The 19,173-nt window shown below is 45.8% G+C and overlaps 1 protein-coding gene across 1 annotated transcript in view; it reads right to left on the reverse strand.

The window, feature by feature from the left end:
- The window catches only part of LOC143960255 (F-actin-capping protein subunit alpha-2-like), an 80,695-nt gene that overhangs the window by 16,616 nt on the left and 44,906 nt on the right, over positions 1-19,173 (reverse strand). Inside the window, exons 7-9 of the mRNA XM_077468639.1 lie at positions 13,667-13,745; positions 6,034-6,105; positions 3,738-3,800 (exon numbers count right to left, since the gene is read on the reverse strand). Coding sequence (XP_077324765.1) covers positions 3,738-3,800; positions 6,034-6,105; positions 13,667-13,745 — 214 coding nt within the window. The remainder of the gene's footprint in view (positions 1-3,737; positions 3,801-6,033; positions 6,106-13,666; positions 13,746-19,173) is intronic.

Genomic DNA, 19,173 nt, shown 5'->3' on the forward strand with positions numbered 1-19,173 from the left:
CGACTGCAAATCGCAGAAACCTCTGATGCCCAAGGCATATGGGTACAAGTACACGTCCTTGATATCCAAGGTTGCCAGGAAGTCCCCCTGATGGAGTGCAGCGACCATGGAGCAAACTGATTCCATCCTGAACCTTTGCACTTTCACAAAGCTGTTGAGGGCCTTCAAGTCCAGGATTGGACATACCCTTCCTTTTTGGGGACTACAAACAGATTGGAGTAGAATCCCCAAAACCTTTCCAGCATCGGTACAGGTACTATCACCCTACGTACCAGCAGGTCCTGTACTGCCCCGAACAGGGCTTCCCGATGAGCCGGAAGTAGAGGTAGGTTGGAGCAAAAAATCTGTTTGGTGGACAAGAAAGAAACTCTCTTGTATCCCGAAGAAACCAGTTTGCAGACCCATTGGTTGGACAGTAGGGAGGTCCACCGAGCTGCAAACTCCCGAAGGCAACACCCCACCCAAGAGTTGGGCGGGGGCAAACCTTCATGCGGTAACATTTTTGCTTGCAGACTTGTTTGGCTTGTGAAACCAGGGACGCTTTTGTCCTTCAGCAGGTGCCTTGACGGCGTGGGAGCAATGCGCTCCTCCAACCGGTAACATTTTTAATAAGGTCATCCAGCGAAGCTCCAAAAAGTCTCTCACCTTGGGAGGGCAAATCTTCCAGTGCTTTTTTAGATGCCTGGTCAGCAGACCAACATTTCAGCCAAATCAGGCACCGTAGCACCACCGCTGATACTGAGGCTCTAGAGAGCAGGAGGACTGTATCCAGGGCTGGATCACAGACATGCATACTTAAGGACTTGCACCAACTGATCTGCCAGCTCTACGCAGACTGGGGGAGATTGCTTCTCCAATTCACGGTGCAACAATTTTGCCCATTCAGGAAGCGTCTGCAACACCAAGGCCGTGGCCAGGACAGGTCGTAACACTGACCCCACTACCGTAAACATGGACCAGCCCACTGCCTCAGCCCTACTGTCGGCAGGGTCCTTGAAGGCAGGAGTCACTTCTACCGTGAATTGTGGTTACTTTATTTAACCTGGATACCAGGGATCAACGACCAGAGGAGACGTCCATTTTTTTTTCCAGGAGGCTCTCCTCAAAGGGGTAACACCACCATTCTTCTTGGGACTGAAAAGGCCCGCTGCGGGCTTCCCCATTAATTGTAGACTAACTTATCAAAATAAGTCAAATACGGAAACACCTTAGGCGTGTGGGCCGGTTTGCAGGACCGCCACCTCAGTAGAAGTTCCTGCTGCATCCTGTATCTTCAGGGTATCCCGCACCGCAGTAATAAGTGCTTCCACTAGCGTTTTCCTGTGCTAACCCGGACACAGAGTCAGTCTCACTGTCCAAACGGTCCTGGTCTGCATCCGCACACACGGCAGAACAGGGGTTGCCAGTCACCGCAAGGCCAGAGTCTGAATCAGAGCTCTCCCCAGAAGACGAGGGGGGGGGGGGGGAGAGGGGGCGTTTTTACCCCCTTTGCGCCCACATACCACTTCCACCTTGGCAACAAAGGTCTCCAGGACCACCGACAGAGCGTGCCGTTTTAGCAGGTGAACCGGTTGCAATTGCAGGGATGTCTGGGGAAGAAGCGCCAGCTTCTAACACCATGCTGACCCTCACTCTGCCAGAACTTAGGCACTTAAGGCAAGGCACACAAATCCCACCCTCCTAGCTGCTAGCAGACTGAGGAGGCCCCCCCCCCCCCGCAGGACTCACCACCCTGACCGACTGTGCTGCCGCTGACCGCTCTGCCCTGTGCCAGTCACAAAGTGTCCAGAGTAGAAACCGCGCTGTTCTGAGGTAAACAGACACCAGAACTAGAGGTAAACCACGCTGAGGCTACAAGAAAACGGTTGCCGTCTTAGCAAAAAATAAATAAAAAATCACTAAGAAAATGGTCGCCGAACCTTCTCGAAAATGGCTGATGGCACAAACACTGCATAAAAGACTACAGGAAAATGGCCAAGCAAGACCTCAGCAAAATGGGGCAGAAATGACAAAACAGACCCCAACAGCCAGCGTAGGCACTTTTCAAAGCCTGGAGGCCCCACTGGCCAGGTACATACACCGCCCCTCATGCCCAGTCACACAGCAGCCCCAGCAGGGGGAGGAAGGAATGAGGGACAGGGAGAGAGAGAGACCCCCTAGTTGATCTCCCAGGGAATGCCCAGCTGCTCTATCCTGCCGAGGCAGGGAGAGCCGTACTTACCTCTCCTGTCGGGATTGCTGGATGCATGCCACCACAGACCCAGCACCTGAGCAGTACAGGGTGGCTGCTGGCCATGGCACACTGACACAGACAGCAGTTGGCCGGTCATATGTGTGCCCTGGAGCATATAGCTCTCCGGCCACCCCTGGAGCAGAAGGCTTATGATGTGGCCGACCCAGAACGTAGCTAGGGTCTGCTCACCTTCGATGGCCAGGCTGGGGAGACTACAAGGATCTATATTAGCCAGCCTGTCACCCAGCCCGGCTGTTGATTGTAGATCACAGGATCAAAATTGTAGAAAAAATTCCCAGGACCAAATGGTCCCCTCAGGGAGCCAGGTCTTTCTACACTAGGCAGAAAAAAAAACTGAGCTGCAGGAAGCAGGGCGAGGGGTTATAGCCAAAGGGACCCCCCCTTGCATGATAAGCATAAGGTCAAGAATTAAAGGAGCCCTGTCCGTCAATGAACGAAAGAAAAAAAGTTTTAATTTCGGAAACCATGATAGGTTTCAACCCGAATGGCCTGTCAAGGTATGCATTTTAGTTAGGGGTGATTTATTGTTGAGCATCAACATTGCTTTGGTCCATAATAAAATTGTAGAGGTCTTCAGTGAAAAAGCAGCTCAAAGAAAGTCAAGGGGTGTTGCCCAGTTTGCCGTTTCTCCCTGAACCCTGGGGTGGGCTGTGAATGGGGGGATAACGTGCGCTATTGAATCTGGGCCAAGCACCTCTACAGGCCTACAAATGGTAGCCATCTCCCCAAGTTCTACTGCACTGCTGGTGCTCTCCAATTCACAATGAAATATTGCAGTGCTGGTGTCTAAAAGGCCAGGATGTACTATGCCACTGGTGCTTGCCAGATCACTATAAAAGTAGTGTAGTGCTAGTACCTGTGTGCCCTGCTGCATATGAGAATAATTATGCGTTCATATAACTCCAGCAACATGGAGTCAGATATACTGACATTGCACTTCTAAACGCAAGTGCTAGTAGTGAAAGGGGCGGATTCTGCCATCGCTGAGATTCTAGGGACACTAGTATAATTCTGTTCACGATCAAGATACTGATCCGTAGAGACACTATAGAAGCAATGGCAGGGATCAGAGACCTATAGTGTGATGGCAAGCTAACTCTTACACTATCTGACATCGCAAGTGACACTAATACAGTGATCAGTGATAAATACTGTACACTGACAATGTACGAATGGCACCGGCAAAAGTTAAAAAAAGGTGCCTAACAAGCTTATGTAGGGCTGTGCTGTAAATGGCTACAGCCGATCAGCAGGTTCATGGCCAAAATCATTGACCAAAACCTGCAGACAAATTTGTGCTGTAGCCAATCACAGCATGCACACCCCGAACACAGAAGGCTGTGATGTACAAGTATGTTGCATCTGCCGAAGGCACTCGGTACATTTACTGTGAGCTGTCCGCGAGTGGTTAAAGAAATATGGTATTTTGATTTTAATGTTTTTTTCCAGTACCAAAATCTTAAAAGCCCTAATTGAGACATACCTGGTATTCATTTTCAGCTTCCTCTATAATTTTTATGAACTCCTTTGCAGTCTGAATTTCATTCTGAAAGATACATTACATCAAAATATCATTCCATGGTCCAATTGTCTTGCAGCAGCACTTTATTACGACAGCCAAGCATCCATGAAATACAAAGGGAAGTGTTGACACGCAGACAAATTACCAAGCACTAATGTAGGTGATCGCAATCTATTTCAATATATTTAATACAGACATACCCTGCTTTACGTACACTTAAGAGTACGGACACATTGGCATCTATGGGAAATCTTGGTCAACTTGACATGGTACTGCTCCCAAACCATAAGTGACAGGCACACCAAACTTGGGGAGCACCGAGAGGGGACACATCACTACAACATATCCGATTTTAGGGTCAGCCAGCTTGCCTAGGATAATCCACCATGTTGTAGTCCTGGGTCCCCTTAACGTGCGCCCCAAATTTGGCGTCCCTGTCACTTATGGTTCGGGAGCAGTGCCATATCAAGCTCACCAAGATTTCCCATAGAGCTAGTGTATTTACATACATTGAGAAGTGAAGAAAAAAAAAAATACCGCTTCACTTCAAATATATTTTTGTTTTACATACATGCTCTGGTCCCATTGTGTATGCCTGTATGCAAGACCCATTTTTATCTTGCAGCCCTGAAGTGGATAATTCAGGAAAGCAACATGAAAAGTGACCCATAGCAATCAATTTTTGTATGCGTTTTACTCAAGTAAATTATGTACAAATATGTTCTAGATTGCCACAGTGCAAGGTTTTAAGTCGTTGTAAACCTTTATATGAGATTTGCTTTGTTTCATGTCAAAGTATACGTTCCTCAATCCATGGCACCTAGTGTGGATAGTCTGGCTGCTCTCTATCTGCATGTGTCACTGCACATGCAGTTTTCTACTCAGGTGTCAGATTACACTCAGCTCTGTGCTGTTGTCATTTCAGTGGGTTTCTCTAAAGGTTTACTACCATTCTCAGACATTTTATATTCTGATGGTGTGGAAAAAAACGAAACCAGGATGTGTGTGCAAACAGGCAGGGGAGAGGAGACAGATAGTGTGTTCCTAGTATATAGGAACAATGATCGGTCTCCTGCCTCAGGCAGTTCCATCCCCCCTACAGTTAGAACACACTGAGGGAACACATTTAACCCCTTGATCATCCACTAGCATTAACCCCTTCTATGCCAGTGACATGTATACAGTAATCGGTGTATTTTTAGCTCCGATTGCTGTCTAAATGTCAATGGTCCCAAAAAAGTGTCAAGTGTCCAATCTGTCCGCCGCAATGTTGCAGTCCCAAGGAAATTTTCAGATTGCCGCCATTACTAGTAAAAATAAAAAAGAGCCATAAATCTATCCCATATTGTATAGACGCTATAACTTTTGCGCAAACCAATCAAATGTACGCTTATTGAGGTTTTTTTTTTAACCAAAAATTATGTAGAATATATACCAGCCTAAGCTGAGAAAGAAATTGGATTTAAAAAAAAAAAAAAACTAATTGGGATATTATGGCAAAAAGTAAAAAAAAAAAAAAAAAAAAAAAAAAACGCAAAAAAGGTGCTCAAAAAAGGAAGCTCTGTGTGTGTGTGTGACAAATTTTGTTTGGCTGCAGCATCGCACGACCGTGTTGCCAGTTAAAGCGGCGCAGTGCTGTGTCGCAAAAAATGGCCCAGTCAGGAAGGGGGTAAATCCTTCGGGGGCTGAATTGGTTAAAAAAAAATTAAATAAAAAATAAAATCAAATTTTTATAACTCAACCAAAAAAATTTCAATATTTAACCATCACTGTTCTAAGTTTCATCAAAGCTGTGACTTAACCAGGGTTCCCATACCATCTGGAAAGTGTATCTATAGTACCCTACATGTTACCGATCTTTTCGGGGACATTATAATAATTGGTTACTTATTTCAGTAAAGGGCTAATTTTATTAAAAAGGTAAATATTGGTTGTAATCAACTTAATACTAAAGTCCAAGACACTACTGAAGTAAAATGTACTTTCCTTTCTAAACTCAGAAAATGTCCAGATCTGATGAATGCATTGTTTATCAATACATTTTAAAGCTTTCAATTTTAACCCAACTTCGTATGTTGTACAATGTGCGTAACGGTGTGGCTATATTTAGACTCTGGAAAATTGTGAATAGCATTTTAATCAGCCTGCTACCATACAAGGATCCAAGTTGGAGGGATAATCTCACTATATTAATAAAAAAAAAAAAACAAACAGAACTTTATGCCGTGTGCTCTGGATGGGTGAAAAGCATACTTACAGACACCGTTAGGGATTCTTCAACATCTTTATGGCTCACTAACTGTACATTTCCGTCTTCATAATAATGGACCTATGTAAAATATACGAGATTGTTACACTGCAGAAAATACTACCTTGTCAAATAATTTAACCACTTAAGGGCCAAGCCTATTTCTGACACTTAATTAAAAGTTAAAAAACTGTATTTTTTGCTAGAAAATTACTTAGAACCTCCAAACATTATATATAATTTTTTTTAGCAAAGACCCTAGAGAATAACATGGCCATCGTTGCAATATTTTTCCACAGTACTGACATGTATTTGCGCAGCGTTCTTTCAAAATGCATTTTGTTTAAAAAAAAAAAAAAAAAAAAAAAAAAAATACACTTCACTGAATTTACAAAAAACGAAACAGTAAAGTTAGCCCTTTTTTTCATATTGTGAAAGATGTTATGCCGAGTAAATAGATAACTAAAATGTTATGCTTAAAATTGCACGCACTCATGGAATGGCGACAAATGACAGCATTTAATCTCCATAGGCGACATTTACATTTTATTTTTTCATGGTTACCAGTTTAGAGTCTTTTGAGAGGAGGTCTGTGAAAAAGTTCTGATCACTTTTATTGCCGTCACAAGGAATGTAAACATACCCTGTGACAGTAATAGGCAGTGACAGGTACTCTTTATGGAGGGACCTGGGGTCTAAGACCCCAAATTCCTCCTCTGCACTTGAAAGTATTAAAAAATGCCAAAAGCAGCATTTTGAATACTTTTGCTTTTTAAAATTATTGTCGTTGTGTACATATTTTGTATGAAGGACTGATGCAGCAGTTTCTGAACTTTATGTTAATTTTTTATAATTTAACATTTTAAAACAGCATCTTTTGCATAGAATAGCCTTATCCGCTGAAAAGCGATTAAACAGGTCTCACTTTATAATTTAAAACTTGTGTTTGAATTTTATTATTTGACTTTGAGAACTGTGAAGTATTTTGGCCCTGAGTAGTGTACATAGGCCTGGGTTTACACGTAAGCAACATCTTCAATTTTTTGGTAAAATATAAATGAGAGTATATACTGGGTTTTGTTTTTTGAATTCATTAAAGTACATTTTTTCCCCCATTTTTTTTGCTCAAATAACATGTAAAAAAAATTGCAACGATCAATATCTTATTCCCTAGGGTCTCTGCTAAAAAAAACAAAAAAAATTGCTAGAAAAAAAAAAAAAAAAGGATTTTTTGGACTCCTTTTCTCTGTAATTCAATGACCGACACAGCTCCTCTCTTAACCATTGGGTTGTTATGCCCTATTACTAGGAGATACTAGGCATTAGTTGTAACACAACACTAAGACCCCTTTCACACTGGGGCGTTTTTCAGGCGATTTAGCTTTAAAAAAAAAAGCGCCTGTAAAGCGCTTGAAAGAAGCTGCAACTGCAATCCCAATGTAAAAGCCCGAGTGCTTTCACACTGAGATCTTTCACACTGGAGCGTTTTTCAGGTGCTTTAGTGTTAAAGCACATGAAAGAAGCCGCAACTGCAATCCCAATGTAAAAGCCCGAGTGCTTTCACACCGAGGCGCTGCACTGGCAGGGCGTCAAAAAAAGTCCTGCAAGCAGCTTCTTTGCAGCGCTTTTGGAGCGGTGAATACAAAACGCTCCTAAAGCGCCCCTTCCCATTGAAATCACTGGGAAGCGCCTGTAAAACGCCCGAAAAACGCCTGAAAAGCGTTATTGGCAGCAGCGTTTTGTGTGCGCTTTTAACCCTTTATTTGGCCACTAGCAGGAGTTAAAAGCGCCCCAATAACGCAGGTAAAGAGCTGCTAGTTTAAGCAGCGCTTTACGAGCGTTTTTTCAGGCGCTGACATTGTGAAAGGGCTCTAAGACCCCTTTCACACCAGGGCATTTTGCAGGCGCTATAGCGTTAGAAATAGCGCCTGCAATCCGCCCTAAAGAAGCTGCACCATTGTGTGTAGTGTGAAAGCCCCGAGGGCTTTCACACTACAGCGGTGCGCTGGCAGGACGTCAGAAAAAAGTCCTACCAGCAGCTTCTTTGGAGCGGTGAAGAAGCGGTGTGTTTACCGCTCCTCCACCGCTGCTCCCCATTGAAATCAATGGGGCAGTGCTGTAACGCCGCCGGCAAAACGCCGCTATTGCGGCGTATTGCTGGCGGTTTTAACCCTTTTGCGGCCGCTAGCGGGGGGTAAAGTGCCCCGCTAGCGGCCGAAATGCGCTGCAAATCCGGCGGTAAAACGCCTCTAAAAATAGTGGCGTTTTACCGCCGACGCCATCAGCGGTGTGGTGTGAAAGGGGTCTTAAAGCACTTGGGCTTTCCCATTGGGATTGCAGATGAGGCTTCTTTCAAGCGCTTTACAGACGCTTTTTTTAACGCGCAAGCGCCTGCAAAACGCCTGAAAAACGCCCTAGTGCGAAAGGGGTCTTAGAACTCTTAGTTCCACCCAGGGGCGGTCCCTTGAGCTACAACCCTCCAGTCTGACAGACAGACCTCAGTACGTCAACAATCAGTATAATGTAAAGAGAAAAAAAAAAAAAAAGAAAAAAAAAAAAAAAGAAGGAGGGGTGGGTGCTGTGTCGGTCGGTGAATTACAGAGAAAAAGGATTTTACGGCGAGTACAAAAAATCCTATTTTCTCTTATATTCACGGACCGACACAACTCCTATCTTAGCCATTGGGATCCCCAAGCAGTGCCAAATGAGGGGTGGGAAAACAGCATAAAAACTTGATCCACCATGGCAAGTGGGAACTAGTGAAACTTTACCCACAAAACACAACAGTGCATGGGGGAAGGAAAAAAAAAAAAAAAAAAAACCCACACAAAACCAGGGTAACCTCAACAGGAGTGACTACCCACAACCGCAAAAAAAACTGCGGAATGTAATGCAACCGTGCATTAACTTAACCACTTCGCGCCGGTAGGACGTCCAGGGACGGCCTCGGCTTTCGGTGGTTATATCTGAATGATGCCTGAGGCCACAGACATCATTCAGATATCAGCGTTTTCAGCCGGCGATTCCCTGCACCCTAAGAACGATCATAGCGGCTGCCCCCCCCCCCTCTCTCTGGTTCTTCTACCGACTCACCGCTTCCATTGGAGAGTAGGTCACAGGATCCGCCGGCTCCCGGATAATACCATAGAGATTTCCGGCGGACCAGATCGTCCCCGGAGTCTCTGTGATCGTTCGGAGGCCGGGCGCGATGTTATGACGTCACGCCCAGCCTCTGCATTCAAAATAACGGCGCTGATATGGCTAGGAAGCCAGGATCGTTTTTGTTTTTTCATTTTAGGCTTCCCAGCCTAGAGGTGAGATGTGGGGTCTTATTGACCCCATATCTCACTGTAAATAGGTTCGATCGTGCCATATTTCTATTACAAGGGATGTTTACATTCCTTGTAATAGGAATAAAAGTAATCAATTTTTTTTTAAGTGTTAAACAAAAAAAATAAGAGTAAAATTAACAAAAAAAAAATTAAAGTGCCCCTGTCCCAGTGAGCTCGTACTCAGAAGCGAACGCATACGTAAGTCCCGCCCACATATGAAAACGGTGTGCAAACCACACATGTGAGGTATCGCCGTGAACGTTAGAGCGAGAGCAATAATTCTAGCCATAGACCTCCTCTGTAACGCAAAACATGTAACCAGTAAAAAAATTTAAAGCGTCGCCTATGGGGATTTTTAAATACCAAAATACCAATCACATTATGCAAAAATTTGGGCTAACTTTACTGTTTTTTTTTTTTAAGCATGAAACAGTTTTTTTTCTGAAAAAAAAAAAAAAAAAGCGCGTTCGAAAAATTGCTGCGAAAATACCATGCGAGATAAAAAGTTGCAACAACCGCCATTGTATTCTCTAGGGTCTTTGCTAAAAAAAAAAAAAAAAAAAAAGCATAATGTTTGGGGGTTCTATGTAATTTTCTAGCAAAAAAAAAAAAAAAAAAAAAAGATGAATTTTACATGTAGAAGAGAAATGTCAGAATTGGCCTGGATGCGAAGTGGTTAAGGTACTGTGTTTTTACTCAAAAACCAGGAAAAAAGAAAATATTGCATACCCAATTGCAACTATACGGCCACCTGCAAAACTTTGCGGCCAAAACAGGCATCGGCCGATGCACTGACGCCTACCTTGTAGAACTTGGTAAACGTGTGGACAGACGATCAGGTCGCCGCTTTATGCACCTGAGCGACAGACGCTTGGTGTCGGAAGGCCCAAGACGTTCCGATTGCCCTTGTGGAGTGGGCCGTGACTGGAAAGGGGGGCACCTGCCCCTTCAAGGCATAGGCTTCTACTACAATCTGTCTGATCCACCTGGAAATGGTGACCGACGAGACCGCCATGCCCTTCTTTGGACCAGCCACCGAAACAAACAGTGAGTCCGACTTCCGAAAGGGAGCTGTGGCAGACAACTACACCTTCAGAGCCCGAACCACGTCCAGAGCGTGAAGGGCCACCTCCTTAGGATGTGTCGGCTTAGGACACAGAGATGGTAACACAATGTCCTCATTGATGTGAAACACAGAGACCACCTTTGGCAGGAAAGACTGTTGCGGACGCAACACCACCTTATCCTTGTGGATAACCAGATAGGGCGACTTGCAGGACAAGGCCGCCAGTTCCGAAACCCTCTTGGCCAACGTGATGGCCACTAGAAAGACCACTTTCTGGGAAAGAGTCAACAGGGGAATCTCCCTGATATTTTCAAATGGCAACTTTTGAAGCGCCGATACCCCCATGGGATCTGAACCTGGTGTTAACGGTGGACTCACCGGAGGGACTACATGTCGCACCCGTTGAACAAAAGGTACTCACCAGCGAGTGAGACGCCAGGGGTCGTTGGGGGGAACAGCCAAGGCTGATATTTGTCCTTTAATGATGCAATTTCTGGTCTACTCCTTGCTGAAGAAACAGCAGGATCCTGGATATAGAAAAGGAGCGCGGATGCCATCCTTTCTCCTCACACATGGAGATGTAAGCCTTCCAGGTACGATGATAAATCTTCCTAGAAGAGGATTTCCATGCTCTGAACATAATGGGAATCAACGAGTTCGACAGACCCCGGTTCCTCAACACCTGGCTCTCAATGGCCATGCCGTTAAAGCAGGATGGAGAAGCAGACCTCGAGACAGAAGGTCCTCTCGTAAAGGCAGTCCCAGGGGGAGTCTGCCACCAGCTGCCCTAGGTCTGCGTACCAAGGCCGCTGAGGCCAATCTAGAGCTTCTTGTTCCTCCTTGGTGATTGACATACGCCACAGCCGTGGCATTGTCTGACTGGATCCTGATCGGACGCCCTTGCAGTCTCATCAACCATGTGGAGAGGCATAGCCTGATCGCTCTCAGCTCGAGCAGATTGAATGGCAATCTGGATTCCTCTGTTGACCAGAGGCCCTGACCCCTCGATTCAGCAGGTCCCTTACTGCCCCCAAGAGGGCCTCCTGGCGAGTCTGGAGAACGGGAATGCTGGAGGGGATGAATATGTTAGGCGGCCAAGAGAAACCATCTTGTAGCCTGAGGAAATCAGTTTGCAGACCCGTTGATTGGACAGTCGAGAGGACCACCGGGCTGCAAACTCCCGAAGGCAACCCCCCACCCGAGACATGGGTGGGGCAAACCTTCATGCGGTAGCACTCTTGTTCGTAGGCTAGCGGTTCCAGGGACGTTTGTCCTTCCGCGGTCGTCCTGGGGACATTTGGCTGAAGCTCCGGGCAGATGAAAAAGCCGTTTGTGAGCGGAAAAGGAGGGCCCTTGCCTATGGCGTGGCTCCTTAGCCTTCCTGGTCTGTCAGAGTAGTGTACTCTTACCACCAGTGGCATTCTTAATAATGTCATCCAAAGAGGCTACAAAAAGCTGGTTGCCAAGGAAGGGAGGATCCATCGGGGCTTTCTTGGATGCCTAGTCAGCAGACCAGCATTTCAACCAAATCAGGTGCCTCAGCACCACTGCTGACACTGAAGCCCTGGATAACAGGGGGAGAGTATCCAGGGCTGCGTCACAAATGTACTTAAGGCCTTGCACTAGTTGGTCTGCTAGTTCCACGCAGACAGGAGAAGCCTGTTCTCCCAATTCGCGGTGCAACACTTTGCCCACTCAGTTAGTGTCTGCGACACAAGTGCAGATGCCAGTACTGGTCGCACGGCTGACCCTACAACCGTAAACAAGGAACGAGCCACTACCTCGGCCTTAATGTGCAGGGGATCCATTAAAAAGCAGGAGTCCCCTCTACCGGGAGCGTGGTTACTTTGTTTAACCTGGCTACTGGCGGGGTCCACGACTAGAGGAGCCGACCACTTTTTGAGAAGGCTCTCCTCAAAGGGGTAACGCATCAAAAAGGTTCATTGCGGTCGACACCATTGCTTGTAAATTAACTTGTCAAAATAAGTCAGATACGGGAACACCTTAGGTGAACGGTCTGGCTTACAGGACCCAAAAGGGACCGCTATATCAGCAGAGGAATCTGCTGGCCCCTGAATCTTCAGGGTATCACGCACAGCTGTGATAAGTGCTCCAACAAGCGCTTTGCGTGCATGGACCCGGACAGGGACTCATCCCCGTCCTGGTCAGCGTCATCTGAAAAACGACAAAGCAGGGGTCATCAGCCTCTGCAGGGCCCGAGTCCACGCCAGAGCACACCCCAGAGGACGGGGGGGGGGGCAGGGGCCACTTTTTAGCACCTTTGCGCACATGCACCGCCTCTATCTTAGCAACAAACAAATTGAGGACCGCTGACAAGGTGTCCAAAGGCACCACGCATTCCGCAGGCGAACCGGTTGCAATTGCCTGGATTTCGGGGGAAGAAACACCAATTTCTGATGTCTGCCACCTGAGGGGGACTTAGGACAGTGACAGTCCCACCCTCCTTACTGCTGCTGGCTAAGGGGCTCTTTCCCACAGGACTCACCACCCTGAACTGTTCTCCGCTATCCAGCAGGTAGTGCTTGTGGTGTCTGTTGGCTCCCAGGTGCAGAGGAATCAGCTCTCTCTCTCTATAGATATAGATATATATGCATAAAACCTATCCCCTACTTTTTAGGCGCCATAACTTTTGCGCAAAGCAATCAGTATATGCTTATTGCGATTTTTTAACAAAAATATGTAGAAGAATATATATTCGGCCTAAACTGAGGAAGACTTTTTTTAAATTGGGATATTATAGCAAACTGTAATCATGTTCTCTAAAATTGCCGCTCTTTGTTTATAGCACAAAAAAATAAAAACCGCAGAGGTGATCAAATACCACCAAAAGAAAGCTCTATTTGTGGGGGGAAAAAAAATAAAAAATAAAAATTTAAATTTGGGTACAGTATCGTGCAATTGTCTTTCAAAATGTTACAGTGCTGAAAGCTGAAAATTGGCCTGGCAGGAAGGGGGTGAAAATGTCCTGTGATGAAGTGGTTAATTAAGGGAAATGCTGCAGAACCTGCATTAAAATAAAAAGGTAAAAAATTTTAAATAGTGTAGTGTAAACTATTACTGAAATTACAACACTATGCAATCCCACTGGGTAAACATCCTAACAGTCTTACTCGCATACAAGTACGCAGGGGGGGGGGGGGGGATAAATAAATAAAAAGGATAAAATGGACTTCAATGAATGCAAGATGGATTACCACCACAGAAGGTAAAAACAGCAGTATACCTGAATTTTTAAAAGTCCCACCACCTTTGTAGTAGATTGTGTTATGGCAAATTTCCATTCTGACCTCCAGCGTCCATTCCTGGAAAACAAAGTTTGGCAACAACTTGTTTTATACTGCACTACTGTTTAAACAAAGAGGACTAGTAATACATTAGTAGAGTATTGCTTTACTGCATGCAGGAATTAAACTGTGAATAGAAACACAGAAACAGACGATGGCACAAAAAGACCAAGTGGTCTATCCAGTCTGCCCAGATTTTTTGTTAAGATCTACGTTTGCTCCAAGAATGTTAACATTTTATTTATTGGTGACAGACTTGATGCTTCTGCTAGGGGTTTGTTCCAAGCATTCCAGTTTGGAACGTTCCTCCTTGTAGTTTGGAGGTCATGGCCCCATGTTCTTGATCTTATCATACGGAAAATACTGCCTTTCTAAATCTCACCACACTCCTAAAGCGGAGTTCTGCCCCCCCCCCCCCCCCCCCCAAAAATAAATAAATTTATACACATACTCTAGCTGCTTATTTTCAATATTAGGATACTTACCTGTCCTGGAATCCAGCGATGCCCGCATCCCAGCCAATGTTTCCTGCTACTCTTGGGTGCTGCTGCCACCATTGTCTGTAAGGGAAACAGTCAGTAAAGCCTTGTGGCTTCACAACTGGATCCCTACTGCAGAAGCACGAGGCACTTTCTGAATGGCTCTGCAGCAGGGTAAGGAGGAAGGGGGCCGAACTGAGTGATCTTGTCGCGGTGAGATCTCTCGAAAGTGGAGATGGGTACCTGTCAAAAACAGGTACCCGCTCCCCCCTGAAAGGTGCCAAAAGTGGCTCCAGAAGGGGGGGGGGGGGCAGAAAAGTGGAGCTTCTACTTTTGGGTGGAACTACGCTTTAATGTATTTTAAAAGGTTTAAATCGCGTTCTCCCTTTCCCATCTTTCCTCATGGCTGTACAAAAAAAAATAAAAAATAAAATAAAATAAAAAAGGGGGGGGGGATGGGGTAGTGAGAGGGGAAAAAGTTAAAATGTACAAGGCAATCGGCAATGCCCGTGATCTTGGCTGGAAAAGATGGAAGTATCACCCCTGCAGTATAAGCGGTGGAGTAAAGGAAATTTGTCCCCCGGAACCCCCCCCCCCCACTGTTTTTTTGGCGTTTTCCCTTTCCTATGTAAAAAAAAAATAAAAAAAAAAAGCGCCACCTGTGGGATGCCCTTACTGGTAGCCAAATCCCCCACCTGCATGTCAGAAAAGTACAAAATAAAGAATACTTTTGCAAGGCACTGTATATTCCTTTAACCTTAAGGAAGAAATTCTGCGGCGGCCCTTGCAAGTGGGGGTCTTGGAATTTGATGGTGCGGCTATTCACCTCAGATATTTCCAGGAGAACCCCGATGATGTTGCCGGAACTTAAACCACTTCTACACAGCATTGAAGAGAAAGGTCTCACTTACAAAAAGGGGGACGCCCATTCCATCATATTGTTCATAAGGGTACTGATACCTTCCCACTATGTCACCCCTTGGAGCTCCTGCATCTGTTTACATTCCCCGAGATAGACCCAATCACTTTCCAAACTGGCTCCTGGTAACCATGCATTGGAACTCACAGCTACAGTCTACTGATCCCTACTGATGGCAGACCTCAAAGAAACCAGCACAAACAACAACAGAGGCCCATCTCAAGCTCTTCAGGAATTGGTCCCTTGACTTTATACGCAGACTGATGACAATGGTAACCGACTCCTCCTAAGTATTGTGTAAACACTCCTCTCTAACTGCATTACTTTGCCCTGTCTCTACCAAGGCATGCTTAATCTCATCTATGGCTTTGCCCTGGGTCCACCTGCTCATTTATGCAAATTAGAGGGACTTGAACGGCCAACTTCACTATGTGGGTATATAGGCACCTTCAGGTGATGGACACTCGTATACCCAATACAGGAAGTTCAATCCCTATGTAACCCCCCTCCTACGAGGAGTACCTCAGTTTTTGTAGCAAAGCAATAAACCTAAACCCCAGAAACAGGGGAGGGAACCTCTGTGTCCTGTGATGTACTCCAAGAAAAGGATTTTACAGGCAAGCCGTTATAAAAATCCTATTTTCTTTATTGTACATCACGGGACACAGAGCACCATAGTAATCACTATGTGGGATGTCCCATAGCAGTGCTATTTGAGTGGAGGGAGACACAACCCATAGGGCACCCCCAGACTTGAGGACCTATACTGCTGCCTGCAGCACACTGTGCCCAAAGGTGACCTGCTCATATATCCTCATACATTCTTACATCCACCTGATAAAACTTAGTGAATGTATGTACTGAAGACCAAGTTACAGCCTCACAGATCTGAGCCATGGAGGCCTGGTGACGCACTGCCCAAAAAGCACCAACTGCTCTGGTAGAGTGTGCTTTGACTTGAAAAGGTGAAATCTTAACCCTTAAAATCATAAGCCTGAATTATAACTTGCCAAATCCACTTAGCGGCAGTGGATTTTGATGCTGCCTGTCCTTACTTAGGACCTTCTGGCAGTATAAATAAGAGTCTTCAGGATCTGAGCAGTAGTCTTTAAATAGACTTTGACTGCTCTCACCACATCAAGACAATGTAGTGACTTCTCTTCCCTGGAACATGGTTTTGGAAAACAAGAAGGTAGGACAACATCTTGGTTCAGGTGAAAACCTGAAACTACTTTTGGCAGAAACCCTGGACGAGGATGCAACACCACTCTGTCTTTGTGAATAATCAAGTATGGCTCTTTACAGCCAATTCCAAAACCCTCCTTGCTGAGATTATATCGCAACTAAGAACACCAACGTCCTTGTCAGAAGGACTAAGGAAATATGCTGTATTGGTTCAAATGGCAGTTTTTGTAACACTGACAAAACTAAGTTCATGTCCTGAGAGATCAAAGGTGATCTAACTGGCAGATTAAGCCTCATCACCCCTTGCATAAAACCCCAGACTAAAGAATGTGTAGCAAGCGGCCTTTAAAATAAGACCGATAAAGCTGAGACTTGACCCTTAATAGTACTAAAGATCAACTTCATCTCTACCCCTAATTGTAGAAAGGCAAGAATTCTGCCTATGATATACCTGCGAGGGTGCCAACCCTTGGATTCACACCAGGAAACACAGGCCCTCCAGACTCTTATATATAGTTCTGGAAGCTGGCTTCCTTGCATTAATCAAGGTAGTGATAACTGACCCGGAAAGCCCACGTTTCTTTGGAATGTGGGTTTCAATAGCCAAGCCGTTAAATTTACAGTTCGTAAGGTAGGATGGAATATCGGCCCCTGTGAGAGTAAGTCTGGCCATAGTGGAAGGGACCATGGATCCTCCACCGCCATTTTAGGATTTCTGCATACCAAGACCTTCTGGGCCACGCTGGGGCTACCAGAATTACAGGCTTTCTTTCCAGTTTGATCCTGCAAAGAAGTCGTGGCAGCAACTGAATAGGGGGAAATGCATAAATCAGCGAGAACTAATCCCACAGGGTCACCAACACATCTGTTCCGCATGGGAGTGGATCCCTTGTCCTGGACACAAAGTTGATCAACTTAGTGTTGAACCTGGATGCCAAAAGATCCATGTCCGGAGTCCCCCATTTCTGGCAAACAGCCTGAAAAATGTTGGGGTGAAGAGACCATTCCCCGAGGAGTAACTGCTGGTGACTCAAGAAGTCCGCCTGCCAATTCTCGACTCCCGGATTGAAAACTACCGATAGGCATAGGACATTCCTCTCTGCCCAAATTAGGATATGGTTCACCTCCCTCTGTGGTGCGAGACTCCTGGTGCCCCCTTGGTGATTGATGTAAGCCACGGCTGTGGCATTGTCGTATTGGATCCTGACAGGAGAACCCCGTAACCTGAATGTCCAGGCCTTTAGAGCCAGACCTGCTGCTCGGATCTCTAGGATGTTGATGGGCAAGGTCCTTTCTGTCCTTGACAGTTGTCTTTTCTAGAACTGCTCCCCAGCCTGGAAAGCTGGAATCTGTCGTTGCCACCTTCCAGATAACCGGTCTGAAGGAGTTAGTAACTGAGGCTTTGGGACAGCCTCATTGGCAAGTCTAAAAGCTTGAATCGTTTTGTTCCAAGCAGACAGGATACTGTTTTAGAACAGTCTCGAATGGAACTGGGCATAGGGAACCGCTTCAAAAGGAAGCTACCATCTTCCCTAACGACCTCATGCAAAGGTGAATGGAGAGATCTCCTTTCACCTGACCATCTGCACCAGCTCTCTTATGGAATTATTCTTTGCCTGAGGCAAGAACACCTTTTTCTGAGCTGTGTCTATGATCAGACCCAAGTACTCCAGCCTTTTTAGCTGTTTTAAGGAAGACGTCTCTAGGTTGAATACTCAACCTAAACTTTCCAGGCAACTGGTTGCAATGAACACGCTTTGCTCCAAACGAGCCACCAACTGGTCTATTAGCAATAGATCGTCTAGGTACGCCAAGACTGTTATGCCCTTAACCTAACTAGAGGTGGAGCCAGAACTTTTGTAAACACCTGGGGTGCTGTAGCTAGCCAGAAGGGCAAGGTTACAAACTGAAAATGCTGCTGTTCTACCTCAAACCACAGAAACCTTTGGTGAGCGGGAAATATAGGGTAGGGCTGGGGGGCGGGGGAAAGATTTAAATCTTGAATCAAGTTGAGAGGTCAAATAGATTCAAAATTTCAGCAAATCAATTTTTTTTTTCACCAGGACCGGCGCTGACACTGCGCAGGTCCTGAGGTGCTGCAGGCAGAAGTTTTTAGGCGAGGCCGCGGCATCGGCCTAGTCCGCGAGGCCAGACACCGCGGACTAGGCCGAAGCCTCGCCCAAAAACTCCTGCCTGTAGCTCCCCAGGACCGAAGCTGACACCGTGAATAAAAATCGCCCAACTCTAATATAGGGGCATGTAATATAGAAACCACTGATCTGATCAACTCCATGCAAAAAAGGAGCAGATCTTCAGGAACGAATTTAGATTTTTTTTAGATTTAGAATGGGTCCGACATCTCCATTCAGTTTTGGTACCCTAAAGAGGTTTGAATAAAAACCCCAAACCTTGCTCTTCTGTGGGGATTTGTACGATCACCCTCTGAGCCAGTAATCGGTCTAGTGCCCGAAACAGATTGCCTTTTCCCTGGATCTTTGGGAACGTTTGACCTCAGAAAACGAGACGGTGGAAAGTCCCAAAATTCTAGTTTGTACCCTAGAGACACTGGGGAGATGACCCATCTGTCCTGAATTTCCTCTTGTCAGACTGAGTATTGCATAAGTCTTCCTCCTCTGGCGAGGGGGGGGGGGTGCCCCTTCAAAATGGAGGCTTTAGAATTCTGCTTTGCAGGTTTCTGCCCGCAGGACTTCTTTTGTGCCTGTGCCTGACCCTGAGGCTTTCCTCTAGAGTCTGACGGCAGAGGCCGTCGCCACTGTCTAGAGGTGGATGCCCTGGCGCAGGAGAAAGTCAGTTTAAATGAAGAGCATTTATTCCTTCTCTTAACTGGCAAAATAGTACTTTT

This window comes from Lithobates pipiens, unplaced genomic scaffold, assembly GCF_037356315.1.
Source record: "Lithobates pipiens isolate NorthernLeopardFrog02 unplaced genomic scaffold, aLitPip1_a1.2 Scaffold_8, whole genome shotgun sequence".
Classification (NCBI taxonomy): Eukaryota; Metazoa; Chordata; class Amphibia; order Anura; family Ranidae; genus Lithobates; species Lithobates pipiens.